The sequence below is a fragment of the Gymnogyps californianus genome, chromosome 22 (genome assembly GCF_018139145.2).
Source record: "Gymnogyps californianus isolate 813 chromosome 22, ASM1813914v2, whole genome shotgun sequence".
NCBI lineage: Eukaryota > Metazoa > Chordata > Aves > Accipitriformes > Cathartidae > Gymnogyps > Gymnogyps californianus.
The window spans coordinates 7,272,152-7,297,104 of NC_059492.1; the positions used below are offsets into that span (position 1 = coordinate 7,272,152).

General features: G+C 49.2%; 1 protein-coding gene across 1 annotated transcript in view; it reads right to left on the reverse strand.

Annotated features, from left to right (window-relative positions):
* Positions 1-24,953, reverse strand: part of GRIK3 (glutamate ionotropic receptor kainate type subunit 3) — a 122,230-nt gene that overhangs the window by 9,899 nt on the left and 87,378 nt on the right. The window contains exons 9-12 of the mRNA XM_050909777.1: positions 22,473-22,586; positions 17,753-17,956; positions 8,457-8,680; positions 2,364-2,482 (exon numbers count right to left, since the gene is read on the reverse strand). Coding sequence (XP_050765734.1) covers positions 2,364-2,482; positions 8,457-8,680; positions 17,753-17,956; positions 22,473-22,586 — 661 coding nt within the window. The remainder of the gene's footprint in view (positions 1-2,363; positions 2,483-8,456; positions 8,681-17,752; positions 17,957-22,472; positions 22,587-24,953) is intronic.

A 24,953-nucleotide genomic window follows, 5' to 3' on the forward strand; every position in this document is an offset into this window, starting at 1 on the left:
TGTATGGATCACTTTTCAAAGGACTCACTCTAGGGAGTGTGTTCAAATACACAAGGTTTTAAAAAAATCAAACAGCGAGAGAAAGGAACTATCAGGGTCCAGTACTTTGAATACCAGTTAGAAGTAGGGAAGCAGGAGATGTTGCAGCATAAAAGGTGTAACGGGTCTGGAATGACTTTTATTGAGCAGGCATGAAGGACTAAATGGGCTGTGCTATTTTTGTAATCGCCCAAGACACCTTTTAAAGCCAGGAAAGAGCTTTGGGTTTGAAACAACCGCGTTCAGAGGATATATCCAGCCTGGAATTTGCAACAAAGATTGGGCTTTGCAGAGCAATTCTAAGTAGCGTGGCATCAAAGCGTAGCATGGAGTGTAGCTTTTCTCCTATCTGAGTGCAGCAAGGAGGCACCAGGAAGCAGAGGAGCCTTGGATATTGAGGGCTGCTTTGGTTCTTCTCAAGGTCCTGCTTCTTTCCCATTCCATCTCTTGCCCTTTGATGCATTGGACGGTGTGACATCAGTCTAGCTTTGAAGTATTTTTCTTGTTAGATGCAGAATAGAGTTAAAAAGAATACAGCTCTCTTCATTTATCGGCATCTGATAAGAGGATGATTCATCCTGCTAAACCGTCTTGCTGGGAACTGTCACTGTCCATCAGGGCAGCCGAGATCTGGGAAGAATCTCTATTACACGCTGCAGCAGTGGCAGCAGGAGGAGCACGGAGCAGTAGCACTGTGCATGCCACCAAGCCGACGCTATGGTTCTTTTGCTCTCTGGGTATAACTACTGATACACGGTAAATTAAAGTGTGACAAATGTTTGACATTTTCCACTTATTTCTATTCCTGGATTTTCTGCAATTAGATCACAACGGAATTTTGTTCCTTGTTCAGTGCTGCTCACAAGCTCCCTCTCTGCTGTCTTCCTAACAGATTTACTCTGTTCATTCTATCTATATATTCCATTTGCTCTATTCCATCCACATATATGAATGTAATCCCATCCATATTCCATTTCTAAGGTCCCTGTCGTTGTGATATTTTACACCAGTAACACTGAAAACGTTCAGTCTCACACGCAGTGGCTGCCAGGCAGAGCTGCCTCGAGGAGCCCCTCGCCACCCTCTTGGCCCCAGCAGCCTTTGCCCTGTGCTACAGGGAGTTCCAGGCCATTTCACAATGTGCAGAATGACCAGATGAGGATGAAAATGGAGACAGACCGGAGGGCAAGATGCCTTGTCTTCTGTAAAACTTGATTTAAAACAGAGCGAGCCAGGACAGAGATCCTGAAATTGAACAAATTGCTTGAATTAACAGAAGTGAGAATTTACAGAATCTGTGGGATGCCGCTGAGTTTGGTGAATTAAACAGCTGAGGGAGACGAAGGCAGCGTTCCTCCTTGGGGTATGGTGGGTGGCTGCTCCTCTGTGCGCGCCAGCAGCAGCACACGTGCGAACACGGCACCGCTCCATCATCTAGCTGTGTGCTTCCAGATGGCAGGCTCGGGAGCTGCTCCTTCTGACACCTGCCAGAGCGTGCACGCTTCATTAATGGTGATTATTGTTACGCAGCGGCACGTGTGTGCCGGCAGCCAGCTGCAGCTCGCGGGGCTCTGCCTCGTGGGGCGAGCGATGAGTCTGTCCCCGGAGCTGCGGGGTGAGCTGTTGGGACGGGGGCTTTGACCCGCGGAAAGTACAAATAGAGGCAGGTGTCAAAAAAAAAAAGACTGAAGAGCTCTGGCCTGCTCTGACACAGAAGAGATCGGATGGCTTTCTTGGCGTAAAAGCCTTGGAGCTTTTCCTGGTGCCCCAGACAGGGCTCGGCCCTGGCACACGTCCCCCTCTGTTTCTCCACGCCTGCTGTGCAGGCGAACCGGCACGGCTCAGTGGGTGTCTGCGTGGAGATGAAGTTCAAAGTGAGTGAATAACAACAAACGCAGCCGCCAAGTGCTCCTGAACTGCAGATCACAGCCAGTTCCCCCAATGAGATTATTGTCTCATTACTCCTTTGCTGGCCTTGGCCCCAGCCAGAGGCTGCCTGCCGTGCACGCAGCTCCCTGGGGAGCAGCTCCCTTAGGCGCTGCGGTGCCGTACGGCACTTCTCCGTCGGGAGCAGCAGGCGCCGAGCGCTTCCCAGCACAGCGGGACCCGGGAGGTGCCGGAGGAGAGCTGGTCCCCTCTCCCACACCTCGCCGCCTTTCAGCGGGGAGCCAGGAGCCGGTGCTGACAATGCTTCTGTGCCTGTTCAGATGTTTTATCTCGTTCCTGTCGCAATCGAAATAAATTTTAAATTTAAAAAGCCATGACAAAAGGCCTGTGCTGGAGAAGCGGCGGGAGGGTGTGTGGGCAGGGAGGCACCGCCGTACCTTGCTGCATCAGCGCTCCCATCCCAAACCAGAAGCTGTTCAACAGGGTGAAGTTATTCTCCACGATGTCTGATCCTGGGTTGCAGGGATGAGCATCGTACCACTCGTATGGGCTGAACCTACGGCGGCACATGGAAAGCGAGAGCTTGTTAGTCGGGATGTGGCATGACAAGACCCTAAAGGAACAGGAAAAAAAGAGCCTTAATACATCTTGTGGTGCCGTGTGGGGCCTGCCGACCGCTTCAGTTGTGCGGCTTATTGAAAAAAAAGACAAATTCAGCCAAGATTTTCCGAAGTGACCAGCATGGCTGTAAGCCCCGTGCCCTGCATTGCAGAGAGCAAGGAGACCTGGGAAGCCAGGTCCTTCTGAGCTATCTCAGGTTGCTTCCCCAAAGCCTTTGGTCACTTTGGATCATCTCTGCAATACTACGTCACACGACAGCAACTGGAACACACGACTATGGGATGGGATGCGGTGCAGACACACGACCTCTAGTATGTAACAGTTCCAAAACGCAGGGAAAAATGGCATTTCTAGATTGACTGAGGAGAGATGCCGCAGTGATTCCGCCATGGCAGCTGGGACAAACCGTGGTATTTCAGGGGACTCTCCTGCTACTGCACATGGGAGTCGGGGCAGGATTTAGCTAAGTGAGAAGCAGAACTTTCCACCGTCCTGACAAGCAGGAATCGTGCACGGTCAGGGCACCAGCACAACAGTGGAAATTGGTGTAGGTTCCCTGTGGACTGCTGCGATGCTCAGCCCTGTTGCAGGTGGTGGGAGAACACTTATTCCCTGTGGGAGCATGTTTCCATGGACAGCCCTGTAGTTCTTGGGCAAAACCGAGGGAATTTTCTATGATATCTCTCTGCAAATCCTGCCTCGGATTGGTAGGCAAGCGGCGCCGTGAATGTAGCTCTTTTAGCCAGGATCTGGGAAGGATGCTCAACAGGACAGACATTAATATTTTTAGAGCTGTTTATTTATATTTTCTAAGAGTCCCAAATTTTGCAGAGATTAAATTAAAAACATAATTGGTATAATTGCTTTTGAACCAGGCATTAATTATCATCTCCGCTTCCTTCTGAAATCCCTGTAGCTTCATAACAGCCCCTTCTCAAAGCCCAGCCCACAGTTTGTATTAGGAGGTATTTCTCTCTGTAATTCTCTGCCAGACGTGCTGCTCCCCAAGGAGATGTCTTGTTGCTTAATTTCACAGGCGCCCTCCGTCAGACAGTTGGATGTATTTGGAGAGAAGAGCCACAGCTCTCTCCCAGGTGCCCCTCCTGACACAAAAACCTGCCCCAAGCAAACACCTACCCCAGCCTCTGCTCTGCACAGTCGCGCCTGAGACTCCCCTCGGAGCCTGATGCGTGGGGACGTTCCGTGAACACGGAGCTGCGGTCCCCGGGCACGTGAACTGAGCAGGGCGAAGCGCAGGAGGGTGTCTGTGGGGAAGACCCCATCACGGGGGATGGACTAGGTGCAACGCACAGGACTTCTTGGGGTTTTAGAAAAGTTCATCCTGGGTACATCTGTCCCACTTTCTGCTTCTGTTTTCCAGTTTAATGACAGTTTAACGACCTCTCCTTTTATCTTGCCTTTCTGCAGCGGGGACTGCTGCCCGCTCTGGGTTTGCGGAGTGCAGAACCAGAGGCCTCGCTCAGGCTGCACCCTGACAATCCTGCTCGTTCGTCCGGGTAACGGCTGGGCTGTTCTTACTGCCCACCTCCCTCTGCTTTTTTAAATAAGAGAAAATCAGAAAGGAAAACAAGAATCAGGCTGAATTCAGACCTGGCTTTACATGCTGCCTGCTCCTTGAAACTTGCTGTAAATTTCTGCCAGAGGTGTATAAAGGATGGCGCCTAAGCCCTTTCTGTCGAATAAAGCCAGAGTTCAAGAATTAGATGAAAACTTTCTTTGGCTGCGAATGAAAGAATATGAAACAGAAAGGGAATTGGTAAGATCAAATGAGCCTGACAAGATGACACACTGAAGAACTTCAAGGTCTCTGAGTAGAAAACCTACTGGTGCCGCTCAAATTACAGAGAAATATTCAGAAAACTGCAAAGCAGCGACAGAGTCTTCAGTGCTTGAAAAGCGAGTGGGACCATTAGCGGAACCAGAGGGGTAATGAAGGAAGGAGCGAGCGGAGCTCGTTGACCCCATACGGCTGGAGCCATAATAAATGGGGGCTGCTCAGGATTCACCGTGGGCTGGCTTCCCTCCTCCTCAGGTGCAGAACAGGGTCTGAGAAATATTTCATCAAAAACTATGATTATTTTCTTGTCTCTTGTTGGCCTTTTTGGCAGGGAAACGGGAGCATTTCAAAGAAGTTTTAAAGATCTAACGCAAAATACTTGTGAGTCTAAATTGCATCTCCGGAGAAATTTCTTATCGATGACCCAGTCCTCGTTGCAATTAAGATGAATATTAAACCCACCCGCCCCGTTGTGCACCCAAAGGTGATTAGCTGTAATTTGAAGGCCGTGTGAGCCTGAGGACGGGTGACAATTGAAATCAGCCAGCTGCACAGCCCACTTGCAACCTCGCACCAGAGTCACCAGACAAATTACCCCCACGAAGCCTCATAAATTGCTAGTGTTTATGGCTCTTTGGGGGCTGGGGTGGTTAGGAGCAGAGGCTCCATCAATAACTAAGAAAGACTGATTAAAAGGGGAGATGGATCAAATACATCCTTTGCCTGCCTCTAAATAGTCCCTAAGTTGGTTTTAAGTGGCATTGACCTATGATTATAGCATCAGCAGAGGACTCTGGTGCCTAGTTCAGGAGACTCTTGTCTCTGAATTAAGGCTTTGCTATTTTGACTGTAGTTTTCTCCCAAGAATTGAATTTTAGAGGCCTTGCTGGGGTGAAAAGCAGATATTGTTTCCATTACTTCTGAATGCAGTAAATATTTTCCCCGTGAAATCTTTGGCTTTCCATCTCTACGTGTTAAAAGATTGTTCCTGCAGAACCTTAATTACGCTGAATACTTGGTGTTCTTTGAAAGAACAGGAAGACAGAAGAAATGTCAGGAGCAAAACATGTGAAAAAGAAACTGTAATTGCCCTATTTTATAGGTTCAATTTCAGCCAAAAAATAGCTTCATAGGGAAAAACTGTTGTATTACATCATAACTGGTATGATGTAGAGAGATTGCGAGGCTCATTTCAGAACAAAACCAGAGACTAACCCACAGTTCTTCAGCTTTTCATCCCTCAACGCCAGCCACAAAGCCCAGCACAGCAAGTGGTTCAGACCCTCCTGCGTTCGTCGTGCCAGGGCACCAGAGGGGTGTCAGAACAGACGCTCGCCTCCCGAGTGCGACTGCCGTGCGCTTGGGCACGCCGGGTTAGCCCAGACCCCCACCGCTCCGGGTAGCGCGTGCCCTCCGGCACCGGGCAGGGCAGGGGGGGTTATGGGGCCGGTTCCCGGTTGGGGTGCCCGAGTGCCCGGCTCGGTGGGTCGGGGCAGGCGCTGCGTGCACATCGCTGCCGGCGGCAGGGCGGGCTGCCCCGGGTGCCCGGGGCTGGCAGCCCCGCTGCTCTCTGAACAGAGCATCTAGATTTTCCTGTTCGTACAAAGTGGCGTCTAAGGCGTTCTCACATCGGGGCCTGTCCTAGCGTTTCCTTCAACCTTTCCTCAGTATTTACTGCAACGAATTTCACGTGCAGATGCAATCTGGACATTTCACATGCTTTGAAAGTGGGATCTGGACAATTTGGGCTGGATTTGGCCATCATATGAGTTGGGAAAAATAAGCTTATAAACGTAAAATTGTATTTGAATTGTCATTCCAAGCCGCACAAGCAGTCTAATACTTTATGGCATTAAAGCCAAAGATGTTATGGCAGCAGAGCCCATCTAGCTATGTTCTGCATGGCTAACAGAGACATAAAGTGAAGGAGTTCTATCAGTCACCGCAATATTTTTCCTTTTCGTAATTACCTTGGGTTCATTTTCCCAGATGAGTATCTTTTCCTGCTGAGAGCGTCTGGTTCTTCTCTCTCTGACACAAAGCAAACTGGCTGAGGACCTGATCCTGCCCCGCCGGAGACCCCGACAGTCTTCCCCGGGGGCTTCAGCTGGGGCAGGACAAAGCCGGCAGCAGCGTTTTGCCGAACTGTCCTGCATTTTGTGCGGCCCCAGCCGCTGCCTGCCTCCGGCCAGGGGTTCTGCAGGGCAGGGCTGGCGGGAAGGTGGAGCGACGTGTTAATGGCAACGTGACTCTTGTCCTCTTATAAAATAGTGCAGCAATAACAAGTGCTACCATTTCTGTGCGTTACACCTCCTTCTTGCTGAAATGAACTGTTAGGTTGCTTTTGTGAGTTGCTGTTTGTACTGCAATGCTACAGGAGCCCAGGCCTGTGCTCCCAGCGGGCACTGTGCAAACACAGCCTGCAAAGCCGTCCGTGCTCAGACAGCTTCTGCGGGACCTCAGGAAAGTGCCTGGAAACCCGGTGCAAGGCCATTTGATGGAGATGCATTGCAAAGACTAGGGAGGAGAATGATTGCAGTTAAAATCTTGAACATGGAGGGCCTTGTGTGTCCTGTAAGAGTGAAGTGCAACCTCTCCGGCTCTGCACCTCTGCAGAGGAAGGATCAGACGATGTAGCTGCTTCACTGTCCCAGATGGTTTGGAGCACTACCGCTGTCTGCTAAGCTGAGTTTACTTTGACAACTGCTGTTATATGTAATTAGGATATTACATAGTAAACTCAGGAAATCATCTCTAAATGCCTCTGTGGACCTGAAGGATGTTGAAAATTGCAGATTTGTTGTAACATGAGAGTTAATGGATTCTGGTTGCTGCAGTTTTGCATTTAATCTTTACTTTGACTGTCTGATTGATGTCAGTGGATTAGATAGAAGCTGGTTTCTGAAGGATGCTCTGAGGAAAGTACAGCACAACAGCCCTTGGGGGAAAGGGGTCTGCACAGAGCCCTGGTCCAAGGTGTGGGGTCAGCAGGGAGGTTTCTGAAGGCACCACTGGCATAACTTGAACTGGAAGAAATGAGAAATGAGTGTCTAACTGCAGATTGTGCTTAGGAAACTTCCCCGGGCATGGTGTTCCACACAGGGCTGTCCGTGGCCGGGGAGGGCGGCTGCCCAGCAGGAGGGAGGCAAGTGCTTTGTTTTGGTTTGAAAAGGTGGAATCACGTATTCAGAGCAGCCCTGGACTGTGCATCTCATCAAAGACTCTGTGAAATTAGTAACACATGCAAATATATGTAAATTTTGCTGCTTTTAAATATAGAGGTTTTAAACATGCTAATTAGATGCATATTAATGTTGTAAACAGACGCATTGTCTGATCTGTAGCAACGGGTTCTCTATTCTTTTGATATAGGGAAGAGTTTGTGGGAGCTTTGCTAGTGGAGGATTCAGAGACAGGAGCTGAAAATGGTGCGGGACACGGGAGCTTTGTGTCCAGGACACAGTGGAGAAGCTGGGCGAGAAGTGACCTAACAGGAGCATGAATGGTGAACGATACAGAGCAGGAAAATTACCCTTCATTATGCCAGGGAGGTGCTAACCAAATGGAAAGGCAACAAAATTTCTAAAATCATAAAAGAAAGTGCATTTTAAAATTCTTTTGTACGGGAAGCCTACTAAATCTCTGGAACTGCCTGCCCTGATACGGCAGAAGAGGCTTACAGGTTTATGTTAATAAAGCAAACAAACACAAGCACATTTAGTATGGTGAAGCAGTACGAAGGATATAACACAGGCTCTAGCTAGCGAGGAAGGAACCCATTTCCCCTGTGGATAGCTGATCTTTGATTTTCACCACAGGGTTTGCATCACCTCTACAACCACTCTGAGATACAGGTCCAAAAGAGAACAGGGCACGGGAGTCTGGCAGTTGTGAGGAACCCCACGCCAAGAGGCCAGCCTGCCTTTGGGTAATGGACCAAAAGGAATTTCAGTAACGACACGGGTTTAATGCTGCGGCTCCCACGGGGTGGTTGGACCCCTGCGACACACCAGGCAGCAAAACGGATCTGAGTGTGGGGAGGACATCTTGTTGCATGGCAGCAGATGTGGTGTGATGGCAGTCGGGTGGGGTGGCACCGGCGTCCCCTTACCTGGCTATGACAAACAGCACGCAGCTGACCCCCAGGTAGGCGAGGAGGATGTACATCCAAATGTCGGGAGACAGGGGGTTGAGGAAGGAGAACACGCTGGGGTTGGTCCCGTTGGGCTTCCGGTACAAGATGCTGACCCCCAGCGTCATGAAGGGCTTGGAGAAGTCTATCGCTTTCTCCCGAACGTGGGTGATGGTGAGAGGAGCAACGGCCAGGTCAGCTTTCTGCATGCAATGCAGAGGGAGAGGGAAAGAAGGCATTAGAAACCGAGGCGTTCCCATCCCCTTAGAGACACCCACAGCAGCCACCCTGCAGTAATGGGGCAAAAACGCCCCAAAGCGCAGCCCTGGGGTTCCCCCCCTCCCTTTGCACGTGGGGCACATCTGCCCTGTGCCGCTGGCAGAGCCAGGCTGGACCTCCTGCCCCCCTTCCCGGTGCAGGCAGGGCGCTCCGTGCCTGGCACGGGCTGGACCCCGTGTAGCTGCTTCCCTTCAGACCTGCAATCTTGCTGTACAGGCAAACGCAAAGCTGTCATCAGAGCTGCGCTGCGTTGCACACAAGTGGTGTTTGGGCAGCTTTCTGTGAGCTCTCCTCCAAAGCCCTCCAGGGAGGGACCAGGGACTGTGTGCCTCAGGCACAAGAACACCTGAGAGACGAGGGGTGGAACATGGAACGGATATAATATGGTCCAGTTATTACAAATACTTCTCATCACCTAAACAAAACCCCAGCACAGACGCAGGGTCTCCAAAACACGCTGGGCGAGATTCTGGAGGTGGTGGTGTGGATGTGTTTGCCATCTTTAAGAGAGTTGTTCCAGATTTAAATCAGTGGGCTGGGGAGCAAAACGTGGTCTGTTTTTTGCTAATTATACTCTATGACTTTCATTGTATAGATTTTTGGCTGATGTTAGCTAGCGAAATACAGTGCAGAGGACAGAGAGATGTTACAGTCTCCGCAGCTTTTGCCCAGATGCTATGAGCTCATTTTGATGGGCTCTTCTAAAACGGTCAGACAAATTATATTTTACAATGGTATAAAATGTCTGTGATCCTCACTGTGCTTGCTTCTTGCCGCAGAACTCTTTACAACAGAGAGTTGGCTGTGTGCAAATCCCACCGTTTGCAGAGATGATTTGTTTTTGTTAGCCGTCCTTTCAATATTGCTGCAAAAGGAGAAAGTCACAGAGGGAGGCCACTCCAGAATGAAGTTGCAGGAAGTAATATTGTAGCAGCATGAGGTAAAAGGTTCAATTTCTTTTCCCTCAGTTGACTTCATGATACAACTTGAAAGGCTCATTCTAAGGAAGCCGTGGCATAGGGTAGGAGCGCTGCTGGTTGGGAATGCTCGCAAGCCTGCCTGGCTGGTGGGAGTGAGCAAAACCTCACACGGTTCCCCTTACGTCGTCTTCTGTGCGTATGGCTGCAAGCCCCACCGAGGAGATGCTTCTGCTGATTAATGGTGGACTTCACAGCTCGTCATGCTGGAGCTGTCTGAGCTGCACGAGGAATTTCAGCTGAGCATATTCTTCATCCTGACTTCTTGTATGAATTGTGTTTCTTTCTATTATTTCTGTTATTTAGTAACTTCTATGCTAGATTCAGTGAGCAACCACATACAGCCTCTTTTTGTTGGTTAAGAGCTGCATTCATTCCTCTCACTAAACATTCATTCAGGTTCTTAAAGAAACCTTAAGTAAATACATCCAAGGCTACCTCAATGTCAGCTGCCTTGCTTGGGGTTTGCACATCACTCTTTTGGTATCATTGACTTTAGAGGAAATGCAGGCACATAAATTACGTTTCTGAAGTTGAGCAGTACCTCCCCCCCTGCCAGGTGCCTAGCATACCCGTGCAAGATTTATTTAACATCTGGTTCTGAAAATTAAAACTCTAAATTAACCATGAGTGATAATTACCTAGAGATATAGTGGATTTGTCATTACTTGCAAACTTTAAATCAATATTAGCTGTCTTGCTAGAACATGCTTTACTCCAACAGAAACTATGGGTTCACTGCAGAAATTGGTGAAGGTTTCTGGCCTGAGTTGTGGAGGAAGGTCAGACTAATGATCTTGTTTGACCTTGCAAATCTGTGACGAAAGTCAGTGGAATATTTTTAAATATGGGAATCTGGGACTTTTTCTATAAGAAGAGTTTCTACATGAGCTTTTATCCATTACATACGTGTGTGTGTGTATGAAAGGGGTCTCCTCTCCAAAGAACATAGCTTTAGAGGTCCTGAACAGAAGAGTTTCAGGAATTCTGTAACAAGGGTAAGAATGATGTTGGTTTTTTTTTTTCTAACACTGTTCTTCAGCTGAGCCGTGGTTGGTTCCCTTTCCTTCTCACTTTCCAAATGGAAATATACTTTTAAATCAGCTTGGTACAGAAAGTGTCTGTTGCAGTCACTGGCATTTGTCAAAACTTAGAGAAAACGGAAACAATATTTTCCCAATGAGCCCTTTTGTGCTAGCTGGGGCTATGGTGACATTGATGGAGGCTGAAGGACAGTGGTTTTTAGAAGTGGACAGGCAATGCTGGCTGCCCAGCTTGAGCTGGTGAAGTTCTGCGTCTGAGGAGCAGAGTCTGCGTCCTTGGTACCGTCCTGGCGGAGGATGCCCGGCAGGTTTGTGGCTCGGCTGCTCTCCCCACGTTACAGCACACTTGAGAATTTTGGCTTATCGGTCTCCAAAGTCACAAGGCAGAAATGGCAAAAGAAATGCAGCATTTTAGCTCCTCCATCGCTTCTGTGTGGGTGTCCTGACTCAACAGGGAAAACCAAAGGAGATACTGAAGGATTTGGCTACGGATTTTTCTGAAGGAGGAAACAAATGAGCAGTTCTGTGGTCAGTGCTCGCTAGCAACTGCCTGTCTGAAAGAGCCTGAGCCAAATTCGTCAAAATGATATAGCAAGCTAAATAACAGCTAGGAGTTTATGCTTTACCACAGAAAATGGAGAGAGAAATCTGCATGGATGCCCAAGGATCAAAACGCTTTTAGTGCAGAAATAAAATTTTACTGTGTCATTTCAGCAGCTCCTGTGATTTGATCACAGCCCCGTGTCCTTGGCAGTAAATGTCACACACGGGCAGAACGGAGCATGTATTAGGGAGCCCAATCTGGTGTGGTGTCCTGAGCTATTAAGGCAGTGCGGGGCTGCACTTCAATATCCTTTTTATCAATGCAGATTTTTCTGAAGGTGGCCTCTAATTAAGGGTTTGCTGACTGAGAGGATCTAAATCAAAACCCACCAAGGGTGAAGCTTTCATTTGTCGTGCTCTGACATTACAAACCGGGAAGTCAATTATCAGGCCCTGACTGTGCTTCCTTCACTCAGCCCCAACTTTTATGCTGTTGCACAGTAAGATGGGTTTTATTAAAAATGAGGAATTCTAGTAAGTGCCAGTGGCTTAAAGGCCCTTGTCCAGCAGAACCACTTAAGCACTCGCTTCTGTTTTACTGGAGCTTGCACGCCTTCCAAGTCTTATGTATGTTCTTAAGTGTTCTGCTGAATTGAGGCCAAGAAGATGAATTTTGGCAAGACAGCTACACACCAAATGCAGACACTTCTCTAATACACCTTGAAGGGTTTGGATCTCCTTATTCACCCAGTGTTACAGCATTTTCACTTGGGTGGAACTGATGCGAGTTCACCGGGCATTCAGTGGATGGAGGATCATATTCTCTGCAGAGATATTTGGCTTTTATCAGAAAATGCTAAGTCTTATCTTCAAGTTCTCAGTTATCATGGGAATGTGGCCCGTGGGTCAGAACAGCTCTTGCACAGCCACGGTCACTGTGGAAATCCTGCAGCATCCGACCGCCGCCGGAGGAAAGCTGTGGGTGACGGCCAGTCGCAGCAGAGCCCACAAACAGCATAAGCACCAAGATAAATATTTATTCAAGAATAAGCTGCCTCTGTGCCTATTTTGCCAATCTGAGTTAGGTATTTACATAAACTAATTATGTGTGTGTTGCCTGAGAGACAGGTAAATAGTGCGTATTTTACTTATTTAATAGTTATTCAGGTGTCTGTCTGGCAGCATCGGCACTTTCACCCCTCAGCCTCTTTTGCCACCACCACTGCCAGCGCTGGGGCTGCAGCGCTTTTCTGCTCCCCTGCTCCCACCGCCCTGCTTCAGGTCCCACCTCTGCCCCCCTCCCTGCTTTGCTTGCTCGGCTGCCGTGCCGTGCTCCCGCACCCTGTCCCCCCCCCCCCGGGTCTGCTGCCCGCTGCCCTCGCTCCTGCGTCTTCCTGCATCTGCCCCTGCAGCGGAGCCAGCGCCTGGGCGTCCTTGGGCGCAGGCATCCCGCAGCACTGGGGGACGGCGAGGCCAGGCACAGCCGAGGAGGCCGGTCTGTCTTGCAGCCCGTGGCTTGGAGACGGAGGGGCTGCTGCTTTAGCAGGCGTCGGAGCACTCTGCCCGCAGCCCTCCCCTCTTGCTTGGCCAGGGATAGGAGAACACTCAGCGTGAGAAGTGATGCTCGAGGAGAGCGAGGTCGTGCCCGGCAGCATCCCAGACGCGCCTCGGCCTGCCCCGGCGGGCACCGTGCGCGGGGGGTCAGCGTTAATTGTCTGACTCCAGCTCTTAATGGCTGCTCTTACAATTTCAGTCCTAATTTAGACATAATTTTTGTCAATGAATTTATTTAATATCAGTGGTGAATTAAGAGCAGATGTCAGCAGGGAAAACCTAGCTGTAAGCTGAAGAGGAGAAATGAGGACCATGAAGTCCTATTGGGTCTCTTGTAATCTTTTCCTTAAGGAAGTTCTTCCGAGAGGGAACTGCCATTAATTGTACCTAAGGGATGCCAAAGGCTGGAGGATCCCAGTGAGAACGGCTGTTTTTTGAGAGACAAGCCCTATCCTATGAATTACTGGCAGGGGAGCAAGCCAGGGGAGGGAAAGGCAGGCCCAGAGACCTGCAGAAGCAAGCAGAGAACTCGGGGCTCCCAATGCACGCTTCGGTATGCTTCCATCCCCTGGATCACTGAAGATGATAAATGTGAATCCACCCAATGAACGATGCCGAGCACAAAGGGAGAAGGTGCAGCCCGCTGTTTTGGCTTATTTCCATCTCTTCCCTAACGCTGAGTTCTGCAGTGTCTAAACAAGAGATGGAGGACGCTTCATCCAACAAAATTGTTTTTTCCCTGTTCCTGGCCCAGTGGCTTCCAAATGAATCCTCAGTTCACGACACTTGAAATAAACATCCACCAGTGCAGGAACATTAATGGGAATGTGGCAGTCTGGTGCAATATGTACTTCTGCCAGAATTTACTGTCAATAAATGCCCATTTATTGTGAAAGTGTTAAATCAACTGTCATAAATTGTCCCTAAGGATAGATATTACATCTTCTCTATAGTTACCATTGGCAGGGATTTCCATTAGAAACCCTATTATTTTTCATACCTTTTTTATTCCCACATGAAATTTCAGATTGAATGGAAATTTGATATGCACTGTCTCAGCAGAAGACAAGTTTTATTTGTGAACAAGTTTGTGCAGAATGTCCAGAACAACTCATTCTGCTGGTTTTATGTGATTCTGCCCACAAACAATAGGGAAGATTTGCAGGCATTATTTTGCCAGACAACTAGAATTTACAAATCAGAATGGATGGGCCACAATGCACGGTGTAGTTTTGCTTGTATCAATAATAATTTCTATGAATAAACATCAATAACAGTTCACTGCTGATGAAAGGAGGAGATTTGACAGTTGCCAGGTTCCCCGTTTATTATGGATGCAGGGCACAGGAGCTTCTCTGTATCACCTGGGTGCCCCAGACCTCCCCAAATGCCCGTGTTGTGAGCGAGTTCAGCTTTCGTGGCCCATCTGATTGAGGCTCCTCTGCGGGAGCGGCCAGGGAGATTGACAATAAACAACAAACTGCAGTGAGGAAGGAGTCTAGTTCTCCAGGGAATGGACTGAACTCCCTCAAAACAGGGATTTTTTTGTGATGAAGGACAAACAGCAGATGAAAGGCAGCAGGGCAGGGCTTTTTGCATCTGACCGCATGAGGCTGTCTTCTCCCGATCTGCTGCTGGGGACCTGGAAGACAGGGTCATGCTGTGAGCTGCTCTGACTGCTGTTACTTTTCCTGTTTATGCTTAAGGCCAGACTAGAAACAAAGCAATTTTACAAAGGATCATAGCCTAAGGCATTACTGCCTATGGCCAGGCATGTCTGGATCAGAGAGGACAGGGGAAGGAGGATGATGCAAGACTCCAAAACAAGCCGTGAGAGCTCACTGCATAAACAGCCCGTCCTCCGTCACGTGCGCTGTGATTTACACTTCTGCGTGGTAGGCACCATCATCCCTGAAGCACTGTAATTATGTACCTGCCTGGGCTACCCTGCCTGCCACCTACGCCAGCCCCTCTCTGGCTGTATTTGCCGGCCCAGCAGAAGGCCATCCTGAGTGATGGGCTGCCCCTTGCTTTGCCCGTCTCCTTTTCACCGAATTTCAGCCTCGGATCGGGCTGTTCCTGGTACACAGCATCTGCCGCTCCCACAGCTCTCAGACCTTCCGAGTGATAACAGTCATCATTTAGCCTCTTATTTCACCTCAGGAACACCCTCTCCTGTGCACGGGACGTTCAACCAAGCCTGCACATCAGCTCAGCCCACCAGAGCTGGTGCATCACAGCAGTCCTGGGGGCTCACTCTCAGATGCACACGAGTTAAGTGGGTCTTCAGCAATGCACAGACTTTCTACGTAGAGTTAAGCCTGGCCTGGGTGTTTGGACCTCACAAAATCCTACCTGCTTTATGCTCCCACCTGAGTGATCCCAATTCTTTTATGAGAAGGAGACACTGAATATGGAGGAGAGCCAGCCCAGATATCGGACTCACAGTGTGGGCAGCCCTGTTTTCATCACTACGACTTGTTTGAATGCTGTCTCCAACACTTTTCCTACTAGGTGTTGAAGTAAGTTTGAACTTTCCCATTGCAAAGTGCCAATTAGTTGTTCCTTTCCCCACACGATTTGAAGATGCTTTGCTGCTGAGGAAGGGCTCCATCTGGTTGCAGTTTCACTTTTTAATGCTTTACATAAACACTGCTATAAAAAGCAACGACATGCAGATAAAGCAAATAATGGCTTCATGTGGGGTTTGGGCACTGGTTATAAATCACTCCAAGGCATGCACCCAACCACACCTGTTAGAAAGCAGAGTTCAAACTTGATGCTACAGTAAAACTTGGAAGAAGAGGGGATTCGGTCCTTTCCTGTTGCTGTATGTTAATTTGCTTTTTAAATAGTTAGCTGAGAAGTACTTTAATGCAGGTTGACCATGAATTTCATGTTACTTAACGAGGTTGTTCCCCATACCTTCTTCTTGGTCTGTCTCTGTTAGCTGACCACAGCTTTGGGAATGGCTGAAAGCCTCCCAAGAGCCCTATAACATCTTCCAGGACATTGGAAGTGACATGGTTCAGACTAAATGACAGTCTGGCTTCTATTCCCTGTATCTTATTTCCTGCTTTGGAGCATTTTACTTCTTCAGAGCCCTGCACTACAGATACTCTGGGGTGAGAGCCACAGACTCTGCTCCCGGCAGCGGGTGCGGGACCGCAGGAGGCCGTGTCCCGGAGCACACTGCCAAGGATCACAGCCTGTGCTCTGCGTCTGTTCGTATCTGTATCGCACACATCACTCAGAGCAGCAAAGCACCAATCTCTTCTGCTGGGACGCTGTCACTTGTCTAACTTAGCAAGGCTGTTGTGTAAGAGACTATAAAATCTGTATTTTGGGCTGTATGGAGTTTTCTGGAAGCAAAAATACAAGGGTAGGTTTGCACAGCCTGTGGCATATTCCCCTGTGAGACACAGCGTCCTGCTCCCCAAGGGCTGTCCTTGCATGCCCTTGCCGCACTTCCCGCTTCTCCAGGGTGAGCCATCTAAGGGCTACAGAGCTCTTCGCGAACTGATTAAGCATCATTTTGTCCCTATAAGGGACATAATCATATCATCTGCATTTTACAGATGGAGGAAGCGTTGCACAGAAGCAACTTGTCCAACGTCATTTAGGGCAGACAAGCCAAATCCGGAAACACAACCTAGATCCCTGAGCCCCAGCTCCGCAGCCTCGCCGCCAGACAATGCTCTGTTATCTGTTCCCAGCGAAGCTCATTTACTGAAGTGACTCACCCAGCAAATACATTCTTCTCACATGAACTGTAAAAGCATCACAGCTGCTACGCACGTGGGATTATTTTTGTCTCTTTTCTGCTTAGGCAATTTTTTCAAAATGTAGCCAGGAACTTGAGAGGGGGTCCAAGGGCTGCACCACTCGAGCAGGACATTCAGGAGAAGAGAGCTGTGTTACAGCTCTAGGACTGCTTATACTGCTGCCTGTGCTGTGGAGATCATAGATTAATTTTGTCCTGATCTTTTCTTCCAGAGACCTTTTCTGGGAATCAGAGATTCATAAAAACACCAGCCTTCCTCACCTCCCTAACTGGGCTTCTGCGATCACAGGATGTGCTGGAGGCAAAATATCTAATTAGGAAACTGAGCAACCTCTGGCCGCGAATCGAGGTTTCAGACTAGGTGACTTTTTGGCGGCTGCGAGGGTAAAGCTGCCACAACAGTTTCACTAGTGTTTAACGGGCTTTTAGAAGTGGCCGTGGAAGGAAAAGCACAGCTGCCCTCTTGCAGGGGGAGCTCTGTGTCCCAGGAGATTTTAGAAACTAAGGTGCATTTATAAAAAAAGAAATATATTAAACTGTCCCCTGCACACCTGCTCTTGCAGTCTGGATACATCATCTGGATTCAGCTGAGCTGTGCATGGGACACGTCTGGGGTCCCGGAGCCACCTCGGTGTTGTGCCCTGGCCCGTGTTTATCGGGGCAGAGCAGCAGCGTCCTCGGGAGATGAGAGCAGGCACACACTGCTCCTGCCTGGGTGGCCGTGCCACCGGCTCAGGAGAGCCATTGTGCAGCCGGGCCTCGGAGAAGCCTCTTCCCTCCTCTCTGCATCCCACCACGGGGCAGCAGCCCAGCGGGGAGGGTCTGCGGCTGAAGCCACGGAGCCCATTTCTGTACTGTGAGAACGTCCACTTTCAGAAACTCCAAACGAGTATTTGGAAGAGTCAGCCAAAGAGGTACTCTTCTGACAATTCGTGCAACAGAGCCCAGGCGGGGTTAGGAGCTCGCTGCGGGTATCCCGAGCCAGCGAGCAGTGGGCACCCATCCCACCCCAGGCAGCAAGCCCTGGGGGCAGCCCGGGCACAGCTGCACCCTGGCAGCCGCCGGCTGCCCGCCCCGCACACGGGCCTCACTCACGTGGTCGATGAGCTCCTTGATCATGCCGTTCCACTGCCCCTTCTCGTCCTGTGCCCCGTACTTCCCGTCCTCCACCAGCCGGATCTCGTAGGTGAAGCCCAGGATGATGGCCAGCTCCTTCAGGAGGTCGATGCAGTAACCCTCAAAGCGGTCGTTCCCGAACAGGGCCGTGTCGGACTTACGGAACATGACAAAGGGCTCTTCCTGCACGCGGGAAGGGAAAAAGTCCCCGTTAAGGGTCAGCTGCGGTCCCGGCTCCCAGCGGAGGCAGGGCCGGCCCTGCGGGTCAGCCTGAGCCACGAGGCGCAGGCTCTTCAGGCAGGGCTGGCACCGTGACATGTTGGGAATAAATTAACTTTGCACAGCACATCAGCTAATTAGCAACCTTGTTTACCCCACAAAATTTAATTTTGTCTCTTCTGAGCAGCCAACTGTTTTCCATTTGGTAGGATTTCAGGGAGAAAAATAACCATTTCATGCTCTGAAAATGAAGAGCGTTGAGAAACAATAAAAGGGGGGAGGACAAACTCAACCCCAGTCCTGCACAGCAGAAATGCAGCCGACCCACACCGCGGTACCTGTCGTTCGCTGCAGCGAGCAGGAGGCTGGCGGGATAAATACAGGGCGAGGGAGCTGGTGCTGGTGCCCAGCCCAAAACGCTCCCCAGTTCAGCTCGCTTTCCTCTTTGCTGGCACTAGCTGATGGGATACAGGGCCCTGCTGCTACCCAGAGAGAGTTTCTGCCGTCTGCTCCGGTTACGGCTGCCATGGGAAGGTTGGGGGGCGTCTTTAATCACGGCAGTGCCAAAGTTAGCAAACACACAGCAAACTGCACAGCCCTTTGGTGAATGTGAGGCTTGGGCAGTCACCAAGGACGAGGGACACTGGGGAGCCCGAGGGAGAAAACGTGTAGAGGACAGATGGAAATGGCAAAAGATGGTAGGCAGCAGGCAAAAGCTAGAAGGCAAGGGGAGGATGAGGTATCAACAGCAGCTAATACATGGCTCAAATTGAAGGTATCTGCAAGGCTACCGTCCTTGCCTGTGAGGTGGCCAGCGAGGGGAGGGCTCACATTTTGCTCTGGTGAACGAGCCGCGTTGCTGAAGTCCCTGCAGTATTGCACGGGGACGGGGGGGCTTGAAGTGGCGGGAGGGAAGGTCTGGAGTCCCAGTTAGAGTCCTGCCAAGGTGCCCAGTTTGGTGGAGCGCAGGCGCCCTGCCTCGGGTGGGTATGCCGAGGAGGGGGTTCGGGACCCAGAGCCGGGCTGTGCCAGCCTGGAGGTTGGCAGCTTTTGTCTCCCAGTACGATCTGCCGGCCCCCACCTCTGCCACCCGTGCGGGGGGCAGGCAGGCAAGCAAGCGGGCAAGAGGTGCCTGCTTGGCCTGAAAGCGGGGTAGGGAGGGGATGAGAGAGCACGCGAAGCTTGATTTGCAGAATTATAAAGCAAAACCGATAACATCATGCCTACAGAGTTTAGCTTGGCATGCACAGCTTGGTTAAATCCTGCTCTCCCTGGTCTCCTCCTCAGCTTTCTTCTCTGGAATTAGTGCTTTGTTTGTGGATCAGCTGAATCTATGGATTTTGATATAAATACATGGGCTCCAGAGCAGCCATAAAGCACTATTAATTTTGGGAAGCGCTGTAGGGATTACATACATATTTAACAGCCGAAGCACTGAACATTAGGACGCCACTCGCTTCAGTAATGTATCTCCAGGTCTCAAACATTTCCTAGGGGGTAATTCTGAACTCTGTGAACCACTTATTCACGGACTATTTCACAATTTATTACTGAAAATGGCCAGACATCCAATTCACAAGCTCTCTCAGTTTGCTAATCGATTTCTCAGTGAAGGTGCCCTCAATTTCATAACTTCACAGTTCCCATATTGCTTGGGGAGAGTGGCGCTGGCTGCCGGGGTAATATTTCTCTTCCAACAAGTCACTGCAATATGAGCAAAAGGGGAAAAAATAACCTTTCATGCTTTTCCTTTTAAAGGTTCATCCTATGGCTTTTCTACAATCATTTACACCAGTGCAAAAGTACAAAGAGGTGCTGCAAATGCAATAAAATTTAGGGTTGTATTTTCTTTTTTAGAATCCAGTATATGAAAATGCAATTATTGCAGAACTCGGGTCTAAGCACATTTTCTTCTCCTGCAGGCAAGGGAATTGCAGGATAGCTGTGGTTTTGAGGTAGATACCCCGTGGCACGTGTGCAGGCCCAAGGAATGGCACAATTAATAGGAACTGATATCACCCTTGTACATTATGTAATTTTTACATGCTCACGGAGTACGAGATGAAAATGCTGCCCAAAAAAAGCATGTCAAAGGCAGATGGCTGACAGGTCTCCTCCTGGCTCCATCATTTTGCGTTATGCTGTGGTCTTCGAGGTACAGTGATTATTGCACCCTAGACCCAGACGTTTCCACAACTCTGGCCGTGCATCTCACCCCTGACAAGATGCATCTTTTCTGGTTTCCCTCAGTCCTGTCCGTACAGCTCTCACCGACAGTCCAGTCCTGAACTGCTATCCTGCGGCTTCACCCCGCAGTCGGGTGCTCCTCCAGCTCTCAGTGCAGGCAGCTCTGCTGCCGTCTCTTGAACCATCTCCCCAGTGCTAGCAGCCGTCCCCCCCCAGGAGCTTTCCCCAAGGTGCTGCACGCAGTTCTAATTAAAGAGAAGGGGGGGAAGAGGAGTCATTATATAACTTCTGCTGAGTTTTATCCAGCCGCAGTACAGGTTGAACAATTCCCTTAGAGCTGATCCTGAGTCTCCACCTGGGAGTGACTTGATGTGATCTGTTATTCATGTTGCCCTAAAAATTTGCATCTCCCATGTACAAGTACTTGCAGCACTTCAGGTTACCTTGCTAAAATGAACTAAACCTGGCAAGGCAGGTCTCTCTGTTTGGCCTGTTAGAAAAACACTACCTAAACTTCTGCTTTCTGAACACACCAGGAATGCTTAAATGCAAAAGAAAAAAAAACCAAACCAAAACTGTGTGTGTATCGTGCCTGAGTGCACGCACACTGCTGCAAGCATCTCAACAGAAGCAGTCTTACAATCTGATGCATGCTGAATTGTTAAAGTGCCTTTTGCCCTGTCATTTCTCTACTGCTTCTGCAGTAGCTCCTGATGTGACGATTCATTTCAATAACTGTAGCCAGTGGGGAACCATTGCTGCCGCCGATTCTGCTAATGCGCGTGGCACAGGAACACTGCCCCGTGCAGACTCCCCCCGTAAGCATGACCCATCTAGGTCTCACGGGACTGGCACAGTAGAAAGTGTCTTTGGACTGGGAAGGGAAGGAACTTTTCCAGTCTCCCCTGCACGTTGAGGCATGAAAGCCGCGTGTTACTGAGCGTAGGCAATGAGCTAAGCCTGTACCTGACTCTTGGAGAGAGGGACTTCAATGAAAATAATTCATTGGAACAAATATTATGTGGTGAATGGGCAGTGTGTTAGGAGGAGTGGCTAATCTGCAAGGAAAGCTGCAGCAGCGTCTGTATTTGGCTCACATTCTGCCTGCTTCCATTCTGCTGACCTCCTGCTGAGGGATACAGGACCTTTGGTTCCAGCCCTTCTTCTGCCCTGGACTAAGTGTTTCCTTTCTCTGTTCTCCTCTGGGCACTTTCTTGGTCCCATTCCTTCTATGATACAAAACCCCACTCTCAGGTCATGTCCTTTTGGGAAGGCAAGGACATCACGAGGGATCACACCGCTCCGGACTAGGGAATGCATCCCCAGCTGGCTCTGTACCATCTGTACCTTTATGCTCTCTGAAAATGTGGAACGCAAAAGGGCCAGAAAATTTCCATAGGCAAAACCGTAATTCAGGCCCAGTTGTAGGTAGGCTGTCCAAGGGCTGATATTTTTTGTTGCTTCCTGGTGACATGCCGTGAGCCTGCGCTGTGTAATACAGCCATATAGAAACCCATGCCACTAGTCATAATTCATTAGATAGTAAATAAAAATTCATTCTGATCTGATACCTGCCGTCACATCCAATTGCGAATGTGAGAACAAAATGCAGCGTGACAGTTGGAAGCGGAGGAGACCTGTTAAGCAACCGTGGTTTGCTGGATAACGGCATTACTCTTAGCTACTTTATCAAATATGTACTTAAGAGGAGGAAAGAAATATGATTGTCACAGCTAAGCCAGGGTCTCTGGTTGTTCTTAGTATTTTCTTCTGTAACAAGAACAGCCCTATCTGAGGCAGGCAGTGCTGGCCATCTGACGGTGCCCGCCGCTGCCTGCCCAGGCGCTGGTGATAAAAGGGCGACTCGGAGCTTTCCTGGAGCTCAGCACGTGCAAACCTCCCGCGCCCTCCAGCATGCGGGGAGCAAGGGGGGACGGGGACCTGGCCGGGCAGCTGAAGCGGAGGAGCTCAGCCGGGCCGAGCAGCAGCCTCCTGGGCACGGGGAACGCGCACAGTTCAAGCTGGCCCGTGCCAGCCTCGCCGTCCGCCACGTGTTGGCTAGCAGCCTGCTCGGGAGCGGTGGCATCGGAGGATGCCGCAGGTCCCCTCGGTGCGGGTGCATGGGCATCGCGGTGCCCTGCAAGCCCAGCCCACGTGCGGGGGCTCTCTGTGCCCTTGCTTGGCTTTCCAGAGGGACTAGCAGATCTGTACTGGGATGCTGTGAATTTTCAGAGATACCAGATATCCCTGAGATCTGTGGGTGGAGGAAAAAGACAGGCTTGTGATCTCCTACCAGGACAGTGGTGACAATTAGAGATCTGTTGCTCAGCGAGTCCGTGACATTAGGCCCTCGTCCTTTGGAAATTTCTGTGATGTTCAAACCATCAGAAGGGCTCCACGCTCCAACCTGAAACGAAGCAAGCAAACGAATGCATCAACACGCGGCTTACATTCCTCACTTGCTCTCAGCATCCTGCTGGCCTGGAAAATGGAGCTTGCTTCTTTCATCTGCAGTAAACAGAAGCAAAGCTGAAATTATCATCTTGGATCACCTAAATACAAGATTTGCATTAACCCTTTAGTTGCAGGTCGCTCTAGCTGCACACGTATAATAAACAGCCCCTACGCTGCCCTCTGATGCAGGTGCATGAAAGAAGACCACAATGCCTGGAATTTAGGGGCTGAATGAACAATTTGCAAAGGTACTGTGTAGAGCAAACAATCAAACCGCACTGAAGAGTCAACTCTGGACAAGGATAAAGCAGAACAAAACAAAAAACCACAAATACGAGGCCATGTTCTTTCTTTTTTTATTTCCCCACCCATTTGCTTTGGTGGGGAGAATTAAAAATGACTTGACCAGCTCTGCAAATCCCTGGTAGGGACCATTCCTATCCTCTGCGCCGTGGCAAACTAGACGGACGTTTCTAACACATCCCCTTGGAAGGGCCCTGGTCACCCCTTCAGGGAAGTCCACCGCAACGGGAGGTCTCGGTCCTGGCAGCCAACCTGGAGGAGGGAATGGCAGCAGACTTGCTCAGGCATGAGCACAGGCACGCGCAGCTACGCTCCTCATCAATTTGACATGCTCTTTTTTTCTCAAGCTGTCAATTTTAGTAAATGATTAGACTTTGAAGAAGTCTGTTGATCCAGAAATAGCAAAACATGTCTTTGTTTAAGAGAAGTCATCTGGGCAACTCTAAGCCTGTTAACCTGATCTCCGCAGTGCAGGGGAGGCTTTAGAACAAACTTTGAAGGCAGGGCTGGCTAAAGGACTGTGACAGTGAGATAAAATGTCAGGAAAGCTGGAGGAATATGGGATTGCTGCCAGCAAACGGAGCAGGGTGGCCATATAGCTAGCCTGGCAGTGAGAAAAAACAAAACCCTATATGGAAATGGGAACAGAATGATCCATCTGTAGGGTCAAACTGTGAGGTGGGACTCGGCGAGAAACAAAAGGCAGACAGCTCAAACCCACTGGGGAGCCAGGAACTTCTGATATTTTATTTATTGCTATTTTTAAGATTCTTCAACCTCTTCAGCAGTCCAAGGGGAGAACTTGGTTTTACTGCATCCCCAAAAAGAGACTTTGTAATGAGCAATGCTGCCTGGCAAAAAAATGTCATAAATTCTAGAAGAGTTTCCATGAACTTTATGAAAGGCTCTAAATATTTCAGGTAGAACCTAAGCAATCCCCCGTATCTCCCTTCGATCACACAACAGCTGCAATGTCAAGAGATTATTATTGTGCATGGGAAAAGAGAAGCAAGTCTAAGAGGCCCCTGCTAGCAGCACTGCAGACTCAGTTAACTATGCCTTGCCAAGTTTTCTTTAAGAAATTTAAATACATGGTACTTAAGACTGAATTAATCAGTTTAAAATATTTAAAAAGGAAAGAGAGAGCAAAAAAGTGCGCTAAGAGAACTGTGCAAGTCAGATGATAGTCAAACTACATGTAATTAGGTTTAGTTAATACTCCTGTAATCCCTGGAACATCCAGGAGGTATAGGGATCAGGAGTTCAATCCTAAAGCTCAACAAACATAAGCTATTATACATAATGCACAATCCGTATGGGATTTGTTTGTAGTTTGGTGTTTTGTTATTTCAGATTAACTATTGACAGAAACCTAGCTTCAACATCGATACTTTAAAACCCCTCTAGAGCTGACAAGAAGCTTTCAAAAAAATAATAGTGGGAACTATGAAATCTCTGAATTGTTGGAGACAAAAGTTGAATGGCTCTACAGAGTATGCATCAAGGTTTGGCGGCTTCCTATGGGCTTTATGTGACACACAATAGCAATAAATACAGCTGGTGCCAGCTATTCTCCAGTACACCTGAGGAGTATTAGTTTGATGGATAGATATTGCGGTTGTACTTAAACATTTAGATTCACGTGGTATCCAAATACTCGCACATTTTTCTATTATTCTACCAACACAGCTCTCCGGCAGTCCGGCAGTGCCACTGTACTCCAAAAAGATGTGTTGTTTTTTTGGTTTAGACTCTATAAACGAAATACTTTGTAAAAAAAGAAGTCAAGCTACAAAGATCATCTCCTGCTCAGTTCTTGTGAGAAGGTGGCGTCTTCCCCTGCTCCTCTCCTGCCTCCTTCCTGCACCGGCTGGGCTGATCGCAGCTGAGACTGAAGGTCATTGGGTTTATTTGAAATGTTTTCTTTATTCTGTATTTGACACCAAAAAATACCCACTAGGAGAGTGCTGCGGTGACCTTGAGAATTCTTACATGAAGCAAAGAACTACTGCTGTGG